This window comes from Elephas maximus, chromosome 12 (assembly GCF_024166365.1).
Source record: "Elephas maximus indicus isolate mEleMax1 chromosome 12, mEleMax1 primary haplotype, whole genome shotgun sequence".
NCBI classification, from domain to species: Eukaryota; Metazoa; Chordata; class Mammalia; order Proboscidea; family Elephantidae; genus Elephas; species Elephas maximus.
This window is the reverse complement of record NC_064830.1, coordinates 98,309,497-98,329,454: the sequence shown is the minus strand read 5'-3', so window position 1 is coordinate 98,329,454 and position 19,958 is coordinate 98,309,497. Positions and strand designations below refer to the sequence as shown.

Here is a 19,958-nt window from a genome sequence, read left to right as displayed (position 1 = left end):
CAAATGTTGTTTGAAGAGGAGACATTAAAATGAAAGACGTGAGCAAAAAAACAGGCAGGACAGAGGCAGTCATTTCTTTTTTAATCTAAGCTTCATCCCGGGTAGAGAATCTCATTACACTGGACATTTTGAATATTGGATCAGAGCTGATGATATGTTTAAGGTCTGTACAATGGCATTTAAACAATTATCAATTAATCATTGTACCCAATTCTTTTCATCTCCTCTTACCTTTTTTTTTTTTTTCCTCTCTCTCTCTCTAAAGAAGAAACGGTTATTCTCCTATTAATTCAGTTTGGAAGATCTAATCCACAGAAGTTTACGCAATATAAAAGCTTCATAGCCAAAACCCAAAACAGGTTGACAGGCCTACAAAGCTTGCCTGAGTTTGACCTCAGAATAGAAATGTCTACTCCAGGACGAGTTCAGCCCATTCTTTTTCCGATGTGCACCTGAGCTGCGGGAGCCAGCTATGACAAATTCATGCCGAACGCTGCAGCAGCCCACCTATGTCCTTAACATCTCTGCTGGCTCCACGTCACATTCCAACTTCAAATAGAACCCACCCCTGAGATGGCAGCAAGCTCTCACTGGGAGCAGGAGAACAGAGATTTCAGAGAGGTCCTCTCCTTCCTGCCATGAAGTATCTGTGCAGAACACGCTGTAATTTATCTTCTGAACCAGACAAAAGAGGGAGAAACGCTAGGAGATAATCATGCCATCAACTAAACATGCACAAAACAACAGGCGGTCCCGTTATGGGACTCTGTTTCACTTTTAATAGCCATGCTTATTGTCTTTTATTTACTTGTTTATTATTTTTTTAATCAAAACCCTCTTTATCTTTTGTTTCCCAAAAATTTCAACTGCAGCCAAAATTATTTAGCAACTGAAAAGGTGGTGGAGTTTTCAAACTCTCAAGTACACAGCTGTGTGAGAAAAGAGATGGTTTCCTCCTGTTAGCTGGGAAACATTATATCACTCCTTTAGATGTTTGGAGACATGGCTATCCCACTCACACACATCTTTGTCCATGTGGAAGGACAAAGGGAAATTTGTTACAAAGGGAAACTGGAAATGCGGCCACCAGACACTCTCTAATTTACATAAATCACAGTGTAATCCATCAGAATTTAATTTCCAGTATCCTGCCACCCCAATTGTATCCACTACATAAAGGTTCTCAACTTTATTCTCCCAAAAGTGGAGGACAAATTTATCTTTGTTAGATGTTAATTGACTGTGTTATCTTTTGACTCTTCGGAAATGCTGGCTGGCGCGTTTTTAAAAAATTTCATCAATCTTGTTTGGTGTTTTTTTATAAAACGTACCTCAGAAAAAAAATAAAGATGTCAAAGTCTTCAGAACATACTGTATCTTACTACGATTATTCACAGGTCTCAAGAATAGCTAATTTAATGAAGATCAAAAACTAAAACCTTCCGCGTGGATTACATCTTAACATAAAGAAAACAAAAAATCCTTACAACTGGACCAATAAGAAACACCATGATAAACAGAGAAAATACTGAAGTTGCCAAGGACTTTATCTTACTTGCATCGGTCATCAATGCCCATGGAAGCAGCAGTCAAGAAATCAAACAACATGTCAGTGGGCAAATCTGCAGCAAAAGACCTCTTTAAGAAAGCAAAGATATCACCTTGAGGACTAAGGTATGCCTGACCCAAGCCATAGTATTTTCAATCACTTCATATGCTGGACAATGAATAAGAAAGATCAAAGAATTGATGCCTTTGAATTATGGTGTTGTTGAAGACTACAGAAGATACCATGAACTGCCAGAAGAATGAACAAATCTGTCTTGGAAGAAGTACTGCCAGAATGCTCCTTAGTAGCAAGGATGTCATCAGGAGGGCCCAGTGCATGGGGAAGGGCATCATGCTTGGTAAATTAGAGGGTCAGCAAAAGAGAGGAAGACCTTCAACAAGATGGATTGACACAGTGTCTGCAATGACGGGCTCGAGCATAGAAAGGATTGTGAGGATGGCGCAGGACTGGGCATTTTCAGTCTGTTCTACATGGGGTCTCTATGAGTTGGAACTGACTTGAGAGCACCTAACAACAACATAATAAATTGAGTAAGGTGATGTGCCCTTCCCGACTTAACTGCCAACAAGATGCTGGCGGCAAGGTCCTGAACTGCAGCCCCAGGTGCTTAGAGCTGCCACCGTGGTCCAGAAAGGTGCAGAATTTAAACACACAATTCTAAGACTTTCTACATATTTACCAAGAATTCTGATCTTTGGAGGCATTCAGAATAGAAAGAACTTTTAGTGAGAAAATGCATAATTGGGTGCCACTTAACATTTAGCTAAATCCAATATGTCAACAGTAAGGTTCTCCTAAGAATTAAAATAAGGCCATTCCCTCAACCTCCTCACTTTTCATGTTTTACCTGGTGTCAGTAGGAAGCAAAGAATATATAAATGGACAAAATGCAGGTTTTCTCCTAAGATTTAAAATAAATCCATTTCATCAACCTCTTTACATCTCACCTTTTACAAATTTTACCTGGTGCCAATGAAAAGCTGAAAATATACGAGGTAACAAAATGCAAGCCAGGTAATTACAATATTTATGAGCAGCTTCCAGCATATTTCTTTGGTTGGAAGAGAAATTGAAATTATTGAGAAACAATTTAACATATTCAATTATCTAATGTCATGGTATTGCATTAGTATGGAAACATGCAAATCCACTGTATTGGTTTTATTTTCTACTGGCCTTTCTAGAATAGGGTTGCAGGAAGCCACTAGGCACAGAATATTTTGTAACTTTGTGATGTTAGCATCATGTTAACCAGAATATTTGTGGAATTTTTTTCCCCTCTCCTAATAGGCTCAGGCCAATATCCTTACTCCTGACTTGGAATTCCACCCCTTTGACTAATTATTGTCCTGATGTTTCCATTGTAGTTCAGCCCCTGAATCGGACTTACTAAAAAGAAAAAGGGGCATCTAGTTGTAAAATTTGGAAATCCTTAAAATAACCACAATCTATTTGATGTCTCTGCCACATGTAAAACACTTTCACCCCATCATATCATCCCAAAAGTCTTAAATCAACTCCAAGTCCAGATTCTATCCTGGGGTAAAATTGCTCTTTATTTGTGAACCGGTGAAGTCTAGAATACAAGTTATTTTTTTCCAAAGTACAATGGTGAAACAGGCACAAGATAGACATTTCCATTACCAATGGGAGAAATTAGAGGGCAGAAGGAATAATGGGCACCAAGCAAGTCAAAATCCCAGTAGAACAATTTACATTAGCTTTCAAGGCTTGAAAATATCCCATGTTTTCTGAGACCATCTAGACAGTGGCCCTGCCCTCTAGACTCCAGGTCTTGGCCATGCTCTCTGGATTTTGGATGGAGGCCCCTTGGCCCTGGGCTTCAGCTCCACCTTCTGGGCCCACTGGGATGGGAAACACTGCTCCCTTGGCTTTGGGTGGCCCAACTCCCCTACTCCATCTGAGCGTCAATTCTACTCCCTCAGCTCTGGCAGGCCCTGTTCTTCTGCCCTTTGGGCATGGCAGGCCTGCCTCCTCAGCTTTGGACAGGGGATCCAGCCCTATCTCCCGGCACTTGTGAATGGAAACCTACACTCCAGAACCGAGTTGGTGAAGATCTTACTCTTTGAAACCTAGGAGGCTATGGCCCCTCACTTTGAGACCACAGAGGTCATAGCCCTACCCTTTGAGACCAAGGCAGCTCTGCTTCCCATGCTCCTTGTCTCTTTAGCTTCTCTTCCTGGTTCCTTGGCCTCTCAACTCAAAAGCACTCAGCTCTCTCACTCTGTGAGTTGGCAAGCCAGAATACTTGTAGAATTTCTTTTCCTATGTCCTAAGACTAAGGCCAATATCCTTGTTCCCGACTCAGAATCCACCCCTTTGACCAACTATTATCTTGATATTTATATTGTAGTTGAGCCCCTGAATTGAACTTACTGAGCAGAAGAAGTGGGCTACAGATGTAAAATTTGAAAATCCTTAAAATAACCACAATCTATTTCATAATACAATTTCCACTCTTTGTTATCACCTTTGGGGAAAAAAAAAAAAAAAACTTGATAAATCCTTTTCATTTCTAGTTTGGTTCTGGACTCAGGGAGCCCTTTAAAAAATAGTGCACCATGAGCTGGTTTTGTAAACCCCACAATTAGTCAATGAGCATTAACTGTCCACATAGTTAAAAAGTCCATACAAATAGCTAAATCCAAGGCCACTCTATGGTTTGGAGCACAGAATTAGTGTACTCCATGAGCTGGTTTTGTGAACCATGGGCTGGTTTTGTGAACCCCACAATTAGTCAATGAGCATAACTGTCTGCATAGTTAAAAAGTCCATACGAATGCTAAATCCAAGCCCACTCTATGGTCTGGAGGGCAAAATTCAATCCCTAGGAGGTAAGAAGCAGGATGACAAAAGAGTTCGGGACACTTAGGAAGAACCATCCAGAATGGGCATGTGAGAGTGCACTAGGTTAATTCCCACAATCCCCTGCCTCCAGCGTTTGCCACAAATATCCACCCAGTAAATTCTACTAGACCCAAGGCAATCATATCCCTCAATGACCATGTGAAGCAAATATTATCAACCTACCCCATGTAGAAACAAAGCTTTTCAAATTACCTGAAGGGACAAACCATTTCTTAAAGATGTTTTCTAAAAGGATGAAACCCACTGCTATACAGGCAAACCCACATAGTACACTCTCACATGATGCGGTCATAACATTTTGAGATTTGCCATCCACCACAACCATTTCCCAACTGCATTTTCCCAACTGCATAGCAGCTTGCATTTCTGACTATGAAGCTTCACGCTGCAAACACTCTGGTGACAGGCCCTCTGATATACACGTTCTGATCCCTGTTAGCTCACAGTTCTTGTTTTTGGGCTGTTTTTCCTTCTCTAGCAGTTAACTTTTGCCAGGAGAATTTCTGAGGCTTGCTCTCCAAGGCCAAACAAACTAAATTTCATCAAACTGAAATGTTCTTAAATGACTTGTGTGTACTCTCCTTGTGTTTCAGGCTTTTCATTAAATCAGGCAGAAAAAACGATCAACTGATTATGTTTAAGAAATATTGCATATTTTAATGCAACTTAATATAAATGTATCTTTTCACAAGGATTTTATTATTCAATTAAAAGAACATAACATGTGTCTACTCTAGTTACAAATAAGATTTACAGATACAATTCTTATAAGTCAAAAAATGTTCTGCTGTTGTTAATACATATTAACAGTATACGGAGCAAAGTTTTTTTTTTTAATTCTCCCCACAAATAAAATCTTGCCTTCAGAAATATCGGCCACATTCACATTTTTGGCAAATCATTTCCAAGAAATCAAAAGCCCTAAACTCTCCCCATAAACTACTGGCACTGGATCAAGATTATGCCATAATGACTATACCAGAAAATCAAATTTATTATAACATGCCCCGCCGGGCTGTGGTTATTAATTAAAAGGAGATTTCATTGATTTTGGAATTATCATTTGGATTCTCAACACTTACTTGCTATGCTAAGATGGATGAAGGGGCTTGTCTTGTTTTCCCCGTTCCTCTCGTTGACGGCCTGGACGTAGTATGTGCCAGTGTCGCCTGGCTCCGTGGCCAGGATCACCAGGTGGTTCTCCAGTGTGATGGCTCTGTTCAGAAAAGCAGAAGACAGTGTCAGGCCTCTCAGTGAGACTTTCCATTGGTAAAACCAAGTCAACTTAGGTGAACTGTAAAAGAAAGTCCAAAAGTTAAAAAAGAAAGATCTGAAAGGACAAATACCAGGCAGAATTTAGGACTATGGTGGTGGCTGAGCCTTTGCTCGCCCAGTTGAAAAGCTCCAGCTAGAAGTCAGAGATTTCCAGGTGCTCCATATCCACACCAATCTTTGGTGGTAAGGAAGACAACATTTTGGGAAATATGTATCTTTGGTTGGTTAAAACTCAAAGGTTCCTCTGGGAATTCCTGATGAGACAAGCTGAAAGCCATCCCAGAAGAACTGTCCCTTTTCTTCCAGGCAGGGCTATTTGATTACACAATTGTCACAAACCTTTCAGAGGGCTGAACCACCAAAACTTGCATGGGGGGGGGTGGGCAGTGACTTTACTATGATTTTCTCCGCCTTTGGGAAGTCTCATTAGAGCCTCCATATGATTACCTTCAGACTACCTTCAGACTAGCGGGTAGAAGGAAATTGTCCAGTGGGCGCAGTGCTGGCCCCCTTCCCCTCAGTTCTCCTATAAGCACTAACTCCAGGACTGCATGTTCCTCACCTGTGCAATTCTCCCACTCCCTTGGAACCCAGAAAAATAAATAACTAGTCTGTGTGAAGGTGTTTCCCATATACCACATTCCTAGTACTACAAGGAGTCTCAGAGACACATTTGATCCACTCAAGCTCTCTTTAGAAATGAGAAAACTGAGGCTCAGAGCAGTTAAGTTGCTTACCCAAGGTAACATAGCAAGTTAATAACAGAGGTGGGTAGGTCTTCCCACGTGTGGATTAGTACTCTGCCAGTCCTAGCACATGGAGACTCTCATATTATTATTTAGCAGTAAAAGAGATGGAGAAGAGGGAAAAGAGGAGGAGGTGCAAGCAACTTATAATTGAAATGGGTGCCCTAGTGTCCTTTGCACGTTATGATTCCGTCGTCTTCTTACAATCCTGTTTAAAGGTATGGGAAGGGAGGATTTGTTAAAAGAAAAATACAAAGGTAAGTAAACTGTTCTCTGGCAGGTGAACTGGTTATTGAAGGTAAGAAGTGTTCTAAATGCTAAAATAACATTTAATCTATGTTCTTATCTCCAAAACACTATAAGCATCAGGCCCCTAGAGTGAATTGCGTTGCCCCCACAACTGCGCTACTCTGCAGAATAGTTGTATTTCCTTGTTTTTAAATTCTAGATAATCATAGTTCTTCCAGATTTAGGTAAACTAAGATCTCTATTCTGGTAACATTAAAAACGTGCAAAATCAAGAAGCTCTCATGAGTAATTTTAATATAGTAATGATAATCTTTTTTTCTTCCTGCTACCTTTTAAAAAATTTCTTCAAATACACTTGATATGTCTATATTATATAACATTATCTTATGAAGTTACTGCTTCTACAGGGCTCCCACAGGATATGTATTACAGTCTGAGGTCTCTATGACTAACTTACCTCATTTCTCATTTATGAAAATTTCCCTATTAGGAAGTTTTCAATTTTTAGTCCCATAAAAATATTTCAATAGAGTTTTACTATAATTATTTATGACTCTTTTATAGATTTTTTTATAGGACCATAGAAATTGTTCCATTTTATTTTAGTATATGTTACACTGGCACCTAAAATTAAATATGAATATTTACTACACATAAAGCTAGGCATTTAATAGCACAATTTCAAAAGCTGAATATATCATTAAGTTTTTTCTTTAACAGCTGATTTCTGCTATAGTAATTTCAAATATACCTATTATTTCTCAGAATTATTCTTCGAAATGTCCATTAATTCTCTGTATTATTTATGATATTGTTTCTAGGGTATTGAAAATTTAACAATCAAATAAAGAACAAATGTTAAAGTTTACATACATTGTAATTTCTACTTTCCACCTTTTTTTAGATTTTAATTTCTGTACAGGCTTATGTCAAAATTCATGAAGAAACACTTATCTGTTGCCAAAAAAGACAAAATGCCAAAGCTTGGAAGAACACTAAATAAATAAGGACATGTTTCCCCAGAACACTTTATTCCTTTTTCCTATCCAAGTCTTTTCAAGTAGAGAATTTCTATGAAATTGATTTTTTAAATCAAAATAAAATATTATCTAAAAACAGTCATCTCAATTTCAAATTCTGATATTTGCTGTACTGCTTATGAAGAAAACCAGTTTTTAAAGACACTGAGTTATTTATCCTTCCTAACACACCTGCCTATGTTGCCAAGCCCAGGCCCTCCCCAGCTGGCGTGTAAATGAGGAAGCCGTGCTCAGCCCCAGTGCCAGGTTTGGACCTTGATCATTGCAAGACAACGAAGGTGCCCCAGCCTCCTTGATAGTGATTCACTTCAGTATCCATGTTTAATGAGGAATTGTCTTGGGGCCCAAGTTGGCCCAGTTCAACCAAAGGGAAAGGCCATGATTTGAGGGAGAGATTTCTTTCTACTCCTATTGGTGGCTAGCCAAGATGTATGTTGTCTCAGGGGCTAATGGTGGACACCTTTGCAACTAGAAGGGAAGGGAGTTTGTAGACAAAGGTAGGGGGAGGACAGAGTTTTGAGAATGAGAGTAAATCAGACCAGAGACCATAGGTGATTATGAGAATGTTAAGCTAACTGACCCTTTCTTATGACCCTTGCATATGTTCACAACATACTAAATGAAAATGGTTGCTGAGGTTGGAGTTGATTTCCAACATCTATTCCTTACCTCCAACCATTTTATAGTAGCACTGTGGTTTAGGGAATTGACCCCAAGGGTCTGGGAGAAGGAGTCCTGGTGGCTCAGTGGTTAACTGCTTGGCTGCTAAACAAAAGGTCAGCAGTTCAAACCCACTAGCCACTCTGCTGGAGAAAGATGGGACAGCCTGCTTCCATAAAGATTACAGCCTTGGAAACTCTATGGGGCAGACCCTGTCCTACAGGGTCTCTGTGAGTTGGAACTGACCTCACAGCAATGGGTTTTGTTGTTGTTGTTGTTAGGTGCAGTATTCCCTTGTTTTGTTCCAAAGACTGCCTCTTGGTCTATGTACAGGTTCCTCACGAGCACAATTAAGTGTTCTGGAATTCTCATTCTTTGCAATGTTGTCCATAATTTGTTATGATCCACACAGTCGAATGCCTTTGCATAGTCAATAAAACATGGATAAACACCTTTCTGGTATTCTCTGCTTTCAGCCAGGATCCATCTGACATCAGCAATGATGTCCCTGGTTCCACATCATCTTCTGAATCTGGCTTGAATTTCTGGCAGTTCCCTGTTAACACTGATGTCGGTTTTCATCGATGCTGATCACGGAAATTCCACCCCCTTCCCAGTGATTAATTCAGGAAACCAGACGTAGGTCAGTCAGCCCGTGACTTTCCTTCACTGACTGTCACTGGTCTGCGGTAGTTCACTTCAAGTTACTGTCGTCAGAACAAAGGCAGGATTTCCATTCCACTGTTGGGAACAGGCTTTTTCTCTCTCCACTAGATGTAAACAAGGAAGCATGTTGTCCCATATCTTAGTTATCTAGTGCTGCTATAACAGAAATACCAGAAGTGGGTGGCCTTAACACACGGAAATTTATTTTCTCACAGTTTAAGAGGCTAGAAGTCCAAATTCAGAGTGCCAACTCTAGAGGAAGGCTTTCTCTCTGTTTCGGCTCTGCAGAAAGGTTATCTCTTTAGCTTCTGCTTCCTGGTTCCTTGGAGATCTCCATGCGGCCTGGCATCTATCTTACCCCATCTCTACTTTTCTCAGGCTTGTTTAACCTCTTTTATACCTCAAAAGAGATTGACTCAAGACACCAAAAAATAAATAAATAAAACCAAGCCCAGTGCGGTTGAGTCGATTCCAACCCATAGCGACCCTATAGGACAGAGTAGAACCGCCCCATAGAATTTCCAAGGAGCGCCTGGCGGACTCAAACTGCTGACCCTTTGGTTGGCAGCCGTAGCACTTATCCACTACGACACCCTACACTAATCCTGTCTCATTCACATAACAAAGACAACCCATTCCCAAATGGGATTATAACTACATAAAGGTTAGGATATACAACACATATTTTTGGGAAACACGCTTCAATCCATAACACCCCAGTTGTTCATGGCAGTAATTTTACGGCCAGGAAGGGGGGAAACTTTAGAATGGAACTGATAATGAATGTGCTTGGTTCCTAGATGACATGATATCGAATCAACCAATCCCACAGCCCATTCTACCTGGACTTCCTAGCTCATGAAATAATGCTCTCCAATCATATTTAAACTTATTTAAGTTAGGCTTCCTGTTACTAGAAGTCAAATCATCCAGATATAGATTCAAAACAGTTCATGCAATAGCACCCATTATGGGGTTAAAAAGGAAAAAAAAAAAAAATACAGTGTGTGTGCATCCACGCATAGAAAAAAAAATCCTATATATGTGTTTCCATATATGTGTGTGCATAAGTAAAATGTTCATAGTGGTTAGCTCTCAGTGATACTATAAATTATTTTCTTTTGATTTCTGTATTTCAAAATATTTTCCAGTTTTTCTACAATAAGTATCACCTTTGTTATCAGAAGAACAATTTTCAAAATGAACATAAGGCCATGCTAATTATGGCAGCAAAGTTTAATACTTTGCCTATAATATGAACTACTTGGCTTTATTATAACATAATTCCAGAATATTAATTTAAAACTTACTGACTTCACAGGAAAATTATAGTATTAAGCCAGAGAGATTTTCCTTTATTTTAACCTCATTGAAATAAATGTATGTATGGTTTTATATAAGATTAGTTCCTTAGTCTTCCCCCATATTAATTCTATGTTTCAAAATGAAATCTCATAATTCTAACTTCTAATTCCATGGGACAGTAATAAAGGGAATAGGAAAAAAATAACAGAAGTCAGTCCAATATGGGTAAAATCAACTACAGCTCAGGAGAGCAGAATGCTGGATTCGCTCACAATGAACAAGTTAAAGGGTCACATAGCTGCTGACTACAAGCACATGAAGGATTTCTAAGAGAGAAAGAGAGGGCACAAAAGCAAGAGAAAGATTGACAGAACGTGCTCAGTTGTCCTTTAGAGCTGAGATTCACTGAGGAAGGAAATGGCCCAGCTCAGTAAGGAACAACTACCTCAAATTGACACTTTTTTTTAAAGTGCGTTTGGTCATTCTTCTGTTAATCTTCCAACATTTTCATGAGGTAGTGGACAAAATAATAATTCTCTGTTTCAGAAAAGATGATATCTGAGGCACAAAGGAATTTCCTGGGGTCTTTGACTATCAGCAATGATATAGGACAGAGTAGAACTGCCTGATAGGGTTTCCAAGGAGTAGCTGGTGGATAAAAACTGCCATCTTTCTGGTTAGCAGCTGAGCTCTTAACCATTGCACCACTAGGGCTCTGATCAAAAATAGTCCTGGGATAAAATGTCCCTGAGAGTTGGTTGCTGAGACCAAAGTGCTTGTGTATGTGTGCACGTGTGTATGTGCATGCATGTGGGTGCATGTGTGTGTGTGTGTGTGTGTGTGTGTGTGTGAGTGACAAGGGGGGCAGGGCAGAGCCCTGCTGAGATATTTGCTGATGAGCTTCCAGCTACACTTGACAACGTTCAGGGGACACTGGGTTCCCCATGCCGCAACAGCAACATCTGCTCTCAGGGATGTCACAATGGCATATTGGTAATGGAACAGCAGTTAAAGTCGGTGAAAAGCACAGTGTGTACCTTGTAGTTGCCTGAAGACCCAGAAGGAAAAGTGAAGGTATACTTTTACCCTGATTGCCATAAGAACAGAACCACGTGAGTCCCAGGCCCTGTTCAAAGTGCAGGGAACATGGGCCTGATCCAGGTACCCACTATCTATGACCTGTGGAGCTGAGATCCTAGTGTCTTTATAAACTACTAGGAGCCCTGGTGTCACAGTGGTTAAGTGCTGGGCTGCCAACCAAAAAGTTGGTGATTTAAACCCACCTTTAGCGGCTCCGTGGGAGAAAGGTCTGGTAATCTGCTCCCATAAGGATTTCAGCCTAGAAAACCCTACAGGGGAGTTTACACTGTCTTACAGGGTTACTGTGAGTTGGAATGAACCCGATGCAGCCACAACGAACAACAGTGATACAAAGCACCTTAATAACTTTCTCTGAAGGAAAATTATAAAGGGTAGTTGAGGGCCAAAAGGGAGGAGTTCCAGGGGTGCCTCAAATATCTTTCCACTACTCCTCAAAACTGCCAATGTAACGCATCCTTTGGGCCTTCCATGAAAAGATAAATTGTCATTGGTTTTATTAATACATATTTTGATTTTTGATGCTTTTAAAACAAACTAGAATGGTAACGTTGTTGTTGTTGGGTGCCATCAAGTGGATTCTGATTCATAGCAACCGCATGTGACATGACATAGCTGCCCCATAGGGTTTCCTACACTGTAATCTTTTCTGCAGCAGATCGCCAGCTCTTCCTCCTGATGAGCCTCTGGGTGGGTTTGAACCACTGATCTGTCGATTAGCAGCTGAATGCATAACCGTTGTGCCAGATTTATACATGATGATGAACATTCAGTATTCAGTAAAATAAACTTTGCCCATAAATTACAAAAATATCATTTGGGTCTGTGGTTTTGCCACTATAAATGTTAAAGTAACATTTGAGTAGTTTCAATTGACTTTAACGGGCATTTAAAAAAAAATCAGACTGCAGAAAATTAGTTTTTACGCCCTTTTAAAAATAAAAACATCTAAAATATCCCCTATTTTAATTAAACAACTTTTTAATGGGCTGGTCTGAAGGCTTAGTGTTCTGAGTGTAACCTAGATCTCCAGCCTCACAGTTTAATAGCAAGTTCAGGGCAGACAACCTCAAAATTGATGAACTTTCCTTCGTTGCGTAATTACAAGAGCTAAAATTGCTTCCAAGTAGTTCTGGCAATAACAAATCCCTGGATGTCCAATAAATGTTAAGGCACTAGAATGACATGCTTATTTACTCAAGAGGTAAACACTTGCTGCTGACCATTTGCTCTGAGTGCAAGAAGAACATTTTTAAAAGAGTACGAAGAGGAATTTCGGGAACTTATTTCACAGAATTTCAAGCCAATAGGAATGATGAGTTGAATTCGGTTCATTCATGGAATAAATGAGCATGCAGGCTAGACTGCAAGAACTCCTGAGCAAATGGGCTTGGGATTTAGCACTACTGTACACAACAACGCAGGCTCAGAAGATGGTCATTACATTTGAGACCTGTGGTTATTCCGTAAAAAATACACTTCTATGGTAGGAGAAAGACCAAAAGATGACCAGAGAATGAAAATACGAGAGGCAGGAAAGTGCTGTTAAGCCCTCCACTAGCTGAGTTACCAGAGTGGTCCATGCTTATATAGCATTTCAATTCAGTGTACTCAGGTAGCCTTTTCTATGGCAGGTATAGTTCATTTCATGTTGTTGTTAGGTGCCGTCAAGTTGATTCTGACTCATAGTGACCCCACGTGACAGGGTAGAACTGCCCCACAGGGTTGTGTGGGCTACAATCTTTACAGGAGTAGATACCTAGGATGTTCTTCCACAGAATTGCTGGATGGGTTCAAACTGCTGCCATTTTGGTTAGTAGCTGAGTTATTAACCATTGAACCACCAGGGCTCTAGTTAATTCCATAATGGCAGGTACAGGCATACCTCGTTTTATCACACTTCACTTTATTGTGCTTCACAGATATTGTATCTTTTACAAATTGAACATTTGTGGCAACCCTGCATCACTGTCATTTTCCAACAGCACGTGCTCGCTTCGTGTCTCCAAGTCACGTTTTGGTAATTCTCGTAATATTTGGATTTTTTTCATTATTATTTTATCTGTTATGGTGATCTGTGATAAATGACCTTTGATGTTACTATTGTAATTGTTTTGGGGCATCACAAACCACATCCATATAAGATGGCAAACTTAATCGATAGATGTTGTGTGTGTCCTGACTACTCCACCAACCTGCAGCTCCCTGTCTCTCTCCCTCTCCTGGGGCCCCCCTAGCCCCTGGCACTCAACAGTATCGAACTTAGACCAGTTAATAACCCTACCATGCCCCGTAAGTGTTCAAGTTAAAGGAGGAGTCACATGTCTCACTTTAAACCAAAAGCTACAAATGATTAAGCTTAGTGAGGAAGGCATGTCAAAAGCCGAGACAGGCTAAAAGCTAGGCTTCCTGCGCCAGTTAGCCAAGTTGTGAACGCAAAGGAAAGTTCTTGAAGGAAATTAAAAGTGCTACTCCAGTGAGCAAACGAACGATAAGAAAGCAAAACAGCCTTATTGCTGATATGGAGAAAGTTTTAGTGGTCTGGACAGATCAAACCAGATACAACATTCCATTAAGCCAAAGCCTAATCCAGAGCAAGGCCCTAACAATATTCAATTCTAGAAGGCTGAGAGATGTGAGGAAGCCGCACAAGAAAAGTTTGAAGTTAGCGCAGGTTGGTTCATGAGGTTTAAGGAAAGACACCATCTCTATGACATAGAAGTGCAAGGTGAAGCGGTAAGTACTGATAGAGCAACTACAGCAAGTTACCCAGAAGCTCCAGCTGATGGACTGAAGGGGCTACGCTAAGCAACAGATTTTCAGCGTAGACAACACAGCCTTATGTTCGAAAAAGACGCCATCTCAGACTTCCATGACTAGAGAGGAGAAGTCCATGCCTGGCTTTAAAGCTTCAAAGGAAGGACAGGTTGACTCTCTTGTTAGTGGCTAATTCAGCTGGTGACTTCTGAAAATCCTAGGGTCCTAAAGATTTATGCTAAATCTACTCCGCCTATACTTTATAAATGGAACAACAAAATCTGGATGACTACACACATCTGTTTACAACGTGGTTTACTGAACATTTTAAGCCTCTATTGAGACCTACTGCTCAGAAAAAAAGATTCCTTTCAAAATATTACTGCTCAGTGACAATCTACCTGGTTACCCTAGAGCTCTGATGGAGATGTACAAGGAGATTAATGTAGTTTTCACGTCTGCTAACACAACATCCATTCTGCAGCCCATGGGTCAAGCAGTAATTTCAATTTTCAGTTCTTATTATTCAAGAAATACATTTCATAAGGCTATAGCCACCACAGACAGTGATTCCTGTGATGGATCTGGGAAACATAAATCGAAAACCTTCTGAAAAGGATTTACCATTCTACATGCCATTAAGAACATTTATGATTTTGTAAGAAGTGGTCAAAATAGCAACATTAACAGGAATTTGGAAGAAGTTCATACCAATCCTCATGGATGACTTTGAGGAGTTCAAGACTTCAGTGGGGGAAGTAACTGCAGATGTGGTAGAAATAGCAAGAGAACTGGAATTAGAAGTGTAGCCTGAAGATGTGACTGAATTGCTGAAATCTCATGATAAAACTTAATGGGTGAGGAGTTGTTTCTTACGGAAGAGCAAAGAAAATGGCTTCTTGAGATGGAATCTACTCCTGGTGAAGATGCTGTGAACATTATTGAAATGACAACAAAGAACTTAGAATATTACACACACTTGGTTGGTAAAGTAGCAGCAGGATTTAAGAGGACTGACTCTAAATTTAAAAAAAGTTCTACTGTGGGTTAAATGCTATCAAACAGTATCACCTGCTACAGAGAAATCTTTCGTGAATGGAAGGGTCAATCAACGTGTGGCAAACTTTATTGTTGTCTTATTTTAAGTAGCAGCCACAGCCACTCCAACCTTCAACAAATACCACCCTGATCCATCACCAGCCATCAATATCGAGGTAAGACCCTCCACCAGGAAAAAGGTTATGACACTGAAAGTTCAGATGATTGTTAGCATTTTTCAGTACTAAAGTATTTTTTAATTAAGGTATGTACATTTCTGTTTTAGACATAATGCTACTGCACACTTCACAGACTACAGTATAAGCATATAGTATAAATACAACTTTTAATATGCACTGGAAAAACAAAAAAATTCATGTGATTCGCTTTACTACAATATTCACTACTTTATTGCAGTGGTCTGGAACTGAATCTGCAATATCTCTGAGGTATGCTTGTATATGGAAATATACAATTTTGTTACCATGTTTTTATGCAAGTAAGGGGCGCCTACTGTGTTTGTTTACTAGCTGCTCCCTCCCCCTGTGAGGCACTCTCACAAGCACTGCCATGCCAGTCCTCTTCTATGTCGCTGTAAAAAAAAAAAAAAAAAAATTACCATAGCACACTCATGAAAATGCCTCACGGAAGGAGGGCGAAGCTGGCAAACAAATACAGAAGGCACACGTTATTTGCATAAAAATAAAGTATATTTATTTTCTATCCAATTCTTCCATCCTATACTGAATGTCAACTCCTAATGATAGCTAGAAATGGAGGTAAACTGCAGGGTGGGATTTCTAAAATGGTAACTCCCATAAATCCTTTGGATTTGAAATGTATTCAGACATACACATGTTCTGACTTACACACAACTGTCCCTCCGTTATTATTTAAACAAAGAGTCTGATGTTCGTCAACAAATAGTTGTTAGATGAATGAAAAGAAGAAAATATTCAGGTATTCCTATTCATATTTATATATTTTTTTCTGACTATTCCATTCCGTGCTTGAAACTACGATTACCTTTTGGTGCCTGGGACCAAAGCAAGGAGAAGAGTAATTGAATCATTTGACAAATATTTCAGGAGCATCTTCTATGTGTATCCACTACTCCTCTGTCAGTTTGATGCACTGTGGTGGCTTTTGTGTCACTGTGATGCTAGAAGCTATGCCACTGGTATTTCATGTCCATGGTGGACAGGTTTCAGTAGAACTTCCAGACTAAGACAGACTAGGAAGAGAGGCCTGGAGAGCTACTTCCCAAAATTATCCAGTGAAAACCCTATTGATCCTAATAGAACATTGTCTGGTATAGTGCTGGAAGATGACCCCCTAGGTTGGGAGGCACTCAAAATATACAGAGGTCCCAACAATGAACTCAAGGATGCCAATGATTGTGAAGACGGTACTGGACTGGGCAATCATTTGTTCTGTTGCATGTGGGGTCACCATGAGTTGGGGCCAACTTGATGGCAACTAACAACAGCAACAATAACTCTGTGTATGGCACAGTCCAAAGAAGGCATGCTGAGAAATTTGGCCATTGAACACAAGGAGACATCTCTATGGGAAGAGGCGCTCCAAAGGTATGAAGAGATAATGATGGCCTGTGTGTAGTCGCAAATGTGTGAAGCTAGTCTATGTATTTTATAAAATTTTAGAGGAGGAGCAGATAAGCCAAAAAAGAAGCTGAGCCACCATGAAACATGCAAGTCTTACTATATCTGTCTTCCTAGTGACAGCTTCTTAAAATGTAAAATACTGACAGGGCCACAAGTCAGAACGACAGATCCATTTCTCTAGCCTGTAAGACATGTAACAGTTCAGGAATGGAAGGAGGGTGTCTGCAGATTACAAGGGAAGACACACCATTGTAACTTCTGTTGACCTTTCCCCACGTGTTTTGCCCTCTACCTGAAGCTCTGGTAAAGGGTTTTTCAGAGGCAGTACCACCCCAACCAGGCAGTGTGCATCTTAACTTTCTTTGGCACCGTGGGCCTGGCTTGTGGCTTTCACCGATTGCTCATCAGGAGCATGGGCACTAGTCCTTCCAGTTGGCACTGCTGACCACTAACTGCAGCTGAGGTGAGCTTCAGCGGACCACCAGAGGAGGCGCAAGGAAGAACACCCCTCCTGGGTGCACACGGTCTGCCTCTAAATAAAAGCAGAAAGGAGACCAGAGCTCAGGGTTTGTTCATCTTCTTCCCATCCAGCTCCCTGAGCTGCTGGCCAAATGAGGCAGAACAGTGTCTGCCTGAGAATTAAAGTCTAAAGTGGTTTACACAGAAGACACAATCACTTTTCTACTGGAACACGATGATTACAGTTGATAGGAAATAACACCATAAACGAACTGAAGATTAACTTATTACAATATTCCATGTTAACACAGAGAGGACCATAAAATGGCCAGACAAGTGCAACCTGGATTGAGGAATCAGATCTAGCACGGATTTTGTTCACTAGGCAGTTAAACACTCGATTACCAACTGAAAGATTGGCAGCTTGAACCTATCCAGGGAGACCTCGGAAGACAGGACTGGCGATCTGCTTCTGAAAGGTCATAGCTTTCAAAACCCTGTGGAGCAGTCCTCCTCTGCACGCATGAGGTCACCGTGAGTCGGAGTTGACTTGACGGCAACTAACAAGGCTAGTTACTTGGTCTTCTCATCTGTGAAATGGGGATACCAATACTTACATCAAAAGGACTTTTATGAAGCTAAAATCAGATAATTATGTGAATAAGCCTGACAACCTAAGAATTACTCATCCAATGTTTGCTGAAATCTGAATCTGGTCATCAAGTGTAGTGAATGCAAATGACAAGTAATAAAATAGTAAACACAGTGAACTATTCTCTTTGTTGGTGTTGTCAGGTGCCTTCGAGTCGGTGCCGACTCATAGCAACCACATGCACAACAGAAGGAAACACTGCTCGGTCCTGCGCCATCCTCATAATCATTGCTATGCTTAAACCCATTCTTGCAGCCAGTGTCAATCCATCTCCTTGAGGGTCTTCCTCTTTTTCGCTAATCCTCTACTTTACCAAGCATGATGTCCTTCTCCAGAGATTGATTCCTCCTGATAACATGTCCAAAGTATAGGAGACATAGTCTTGCTATCCCTGCTTCTAAGGAGCATTCTGTTCAGATTTGTTCATTCTTTGGCAGTCCATGGTATATCCAATATCCCTCTCCAACACCATAATATGAAGGCATCAATCCTTCCTCTTTCTCCTTCGGGGTTAAATATCAAATATTTTCAAGGGTTTTAGTTAACAGATTTCTGGACAAGTAAACAAGGCCATGTCACTGGATTATCAGATTAAAGTCACAAAATGACCTTTCGTCTGCTCGTGGGCCAAATACAATGATTTATCAAAAAGGCCTCTGAAAAACTTACTTTCAGATACTGCCACTCAGCCATCACATATGTCAAAACCCACTTGATAAGACACTAATGCTTGAGAGTATCTGTTCTCCTCTCAACATGTGTTTATTTGCCATAAATGGACTTGAACCTCTTCCCTGAGGAAAGCTGTTGCATGGTCAGGGTGAGGGAAAAGAATCAAGAGATCACTGACAAAGGAGTCATTTCAACGGGAATTTTTGCTCAGCAGAAACACGTTTCTTACGTACAGCAGTGTCTCTTAAATTTTCTGGCTAGCCTTAAAAAGGTATTTTAGTCTATTTATGTTCATCCAGGAGTCCCTGGGTGGTGCAAACGGTTAACGTATTTGACTGCTAACCCCAAGGGCTGGCAGTTTGAGCCCACCAAGAGGCTCCTAAGAAGAAAGGCCTGGCAATCTACTTCTGAAAAATCAGTCATTGACAACTCTACAGTGCACAGCTCTACTCTGACATACATGGAGTCGCCATGAGTCAGAACTGACTTGATGACAACTGGTAATTTTTATACAGGGACCTTTGGTTAGTTTAGCTAATCGTCCAGCACTGGGCACAAACGGCCATGCCAATTTTTGATGTGGTCGTATGCAAAAGAATGGAGGGTATGAGGAAGGTTTAAACACAGCTGAAGTTTAGACATAAAAAATTCCAGCCAATTTTTTTTTTTTTCTGCTAAAAAAAAAAAAGAAAGAAACAAGATTTAAAATGTGTGGAATATATCTGTAAGTCTTCAGGTCATTAAACAAGAATCCTGGTGGCACAATGGTTAAATGCTCTGGCTGCTAAGTGAAAAGTCGGCAGTTTGAACCCACCAGCAGCTCCGTGGGAGAAAAGACCTGGCAATCGGCTTCCATAAAGATTACAGCCTAGAAAACCCTATGAGGAAGTTCTACGCAGCCCATTAGGGTCGCTATGCATCGGAATTAACTTGACGGCACACAAAAACAACAGGTCATTAAACATTGGAACTTAACCAGCATGTTAAAACCACTCAAACTAGAAACCATTAAAAAGATGACAGAAAGGTCTGTAAAGAATAGATGGGTGCCAATGAAAGCCTTGCTGAGGCTACTCCTGATTCCTTCTGTCCCTGAGATACTCTGAAAATCATGGGCTCAACCTGCAACAAGATCATTTTATACAGTGATATAGAAAAACAATAAATAATTCAACTGAACCTTAAGTGAGTACTGCCACGGCCAAGTAAGACACTTCTCACCAAATTAAAAGGCTATCAAGACTGGGCTGCTGCCAA

The 19,958-nt window shown here is 40.5% G+C and overlaps 1 protein-coding gene across 5 annotated transcripts in view; it reads right to left on the bottom strand.

Annotated features, from left to right (window-relative positions):
• SDK1 (sidekick cell adhesion molecule 1) overlaps positions 1-19,958 on the bottom strand; it is a 1,136,389-nt gene that overhangs the window by 526,633 nt on the left and 589,798 nt on the right. For 4 of the 5 annotated variants that reach the window (XM_049902716.1, XM_049902719.1, XM_049902717.1 and 1 more), the window contains exon 5: positions 5,542-5,675. In XM_049902716.1, coding sequence (XP_049758673.1) covers positions 5,542-5,675 — 134 coding nt within the window. Of the gene's footprint in view, positions 1-5,541; positions 5,676-5,805; positions 6,083-19,958 lie in introns of those variants that run through there. The other variant, XM_049902721.1, reaches the window with a different exon arrangement.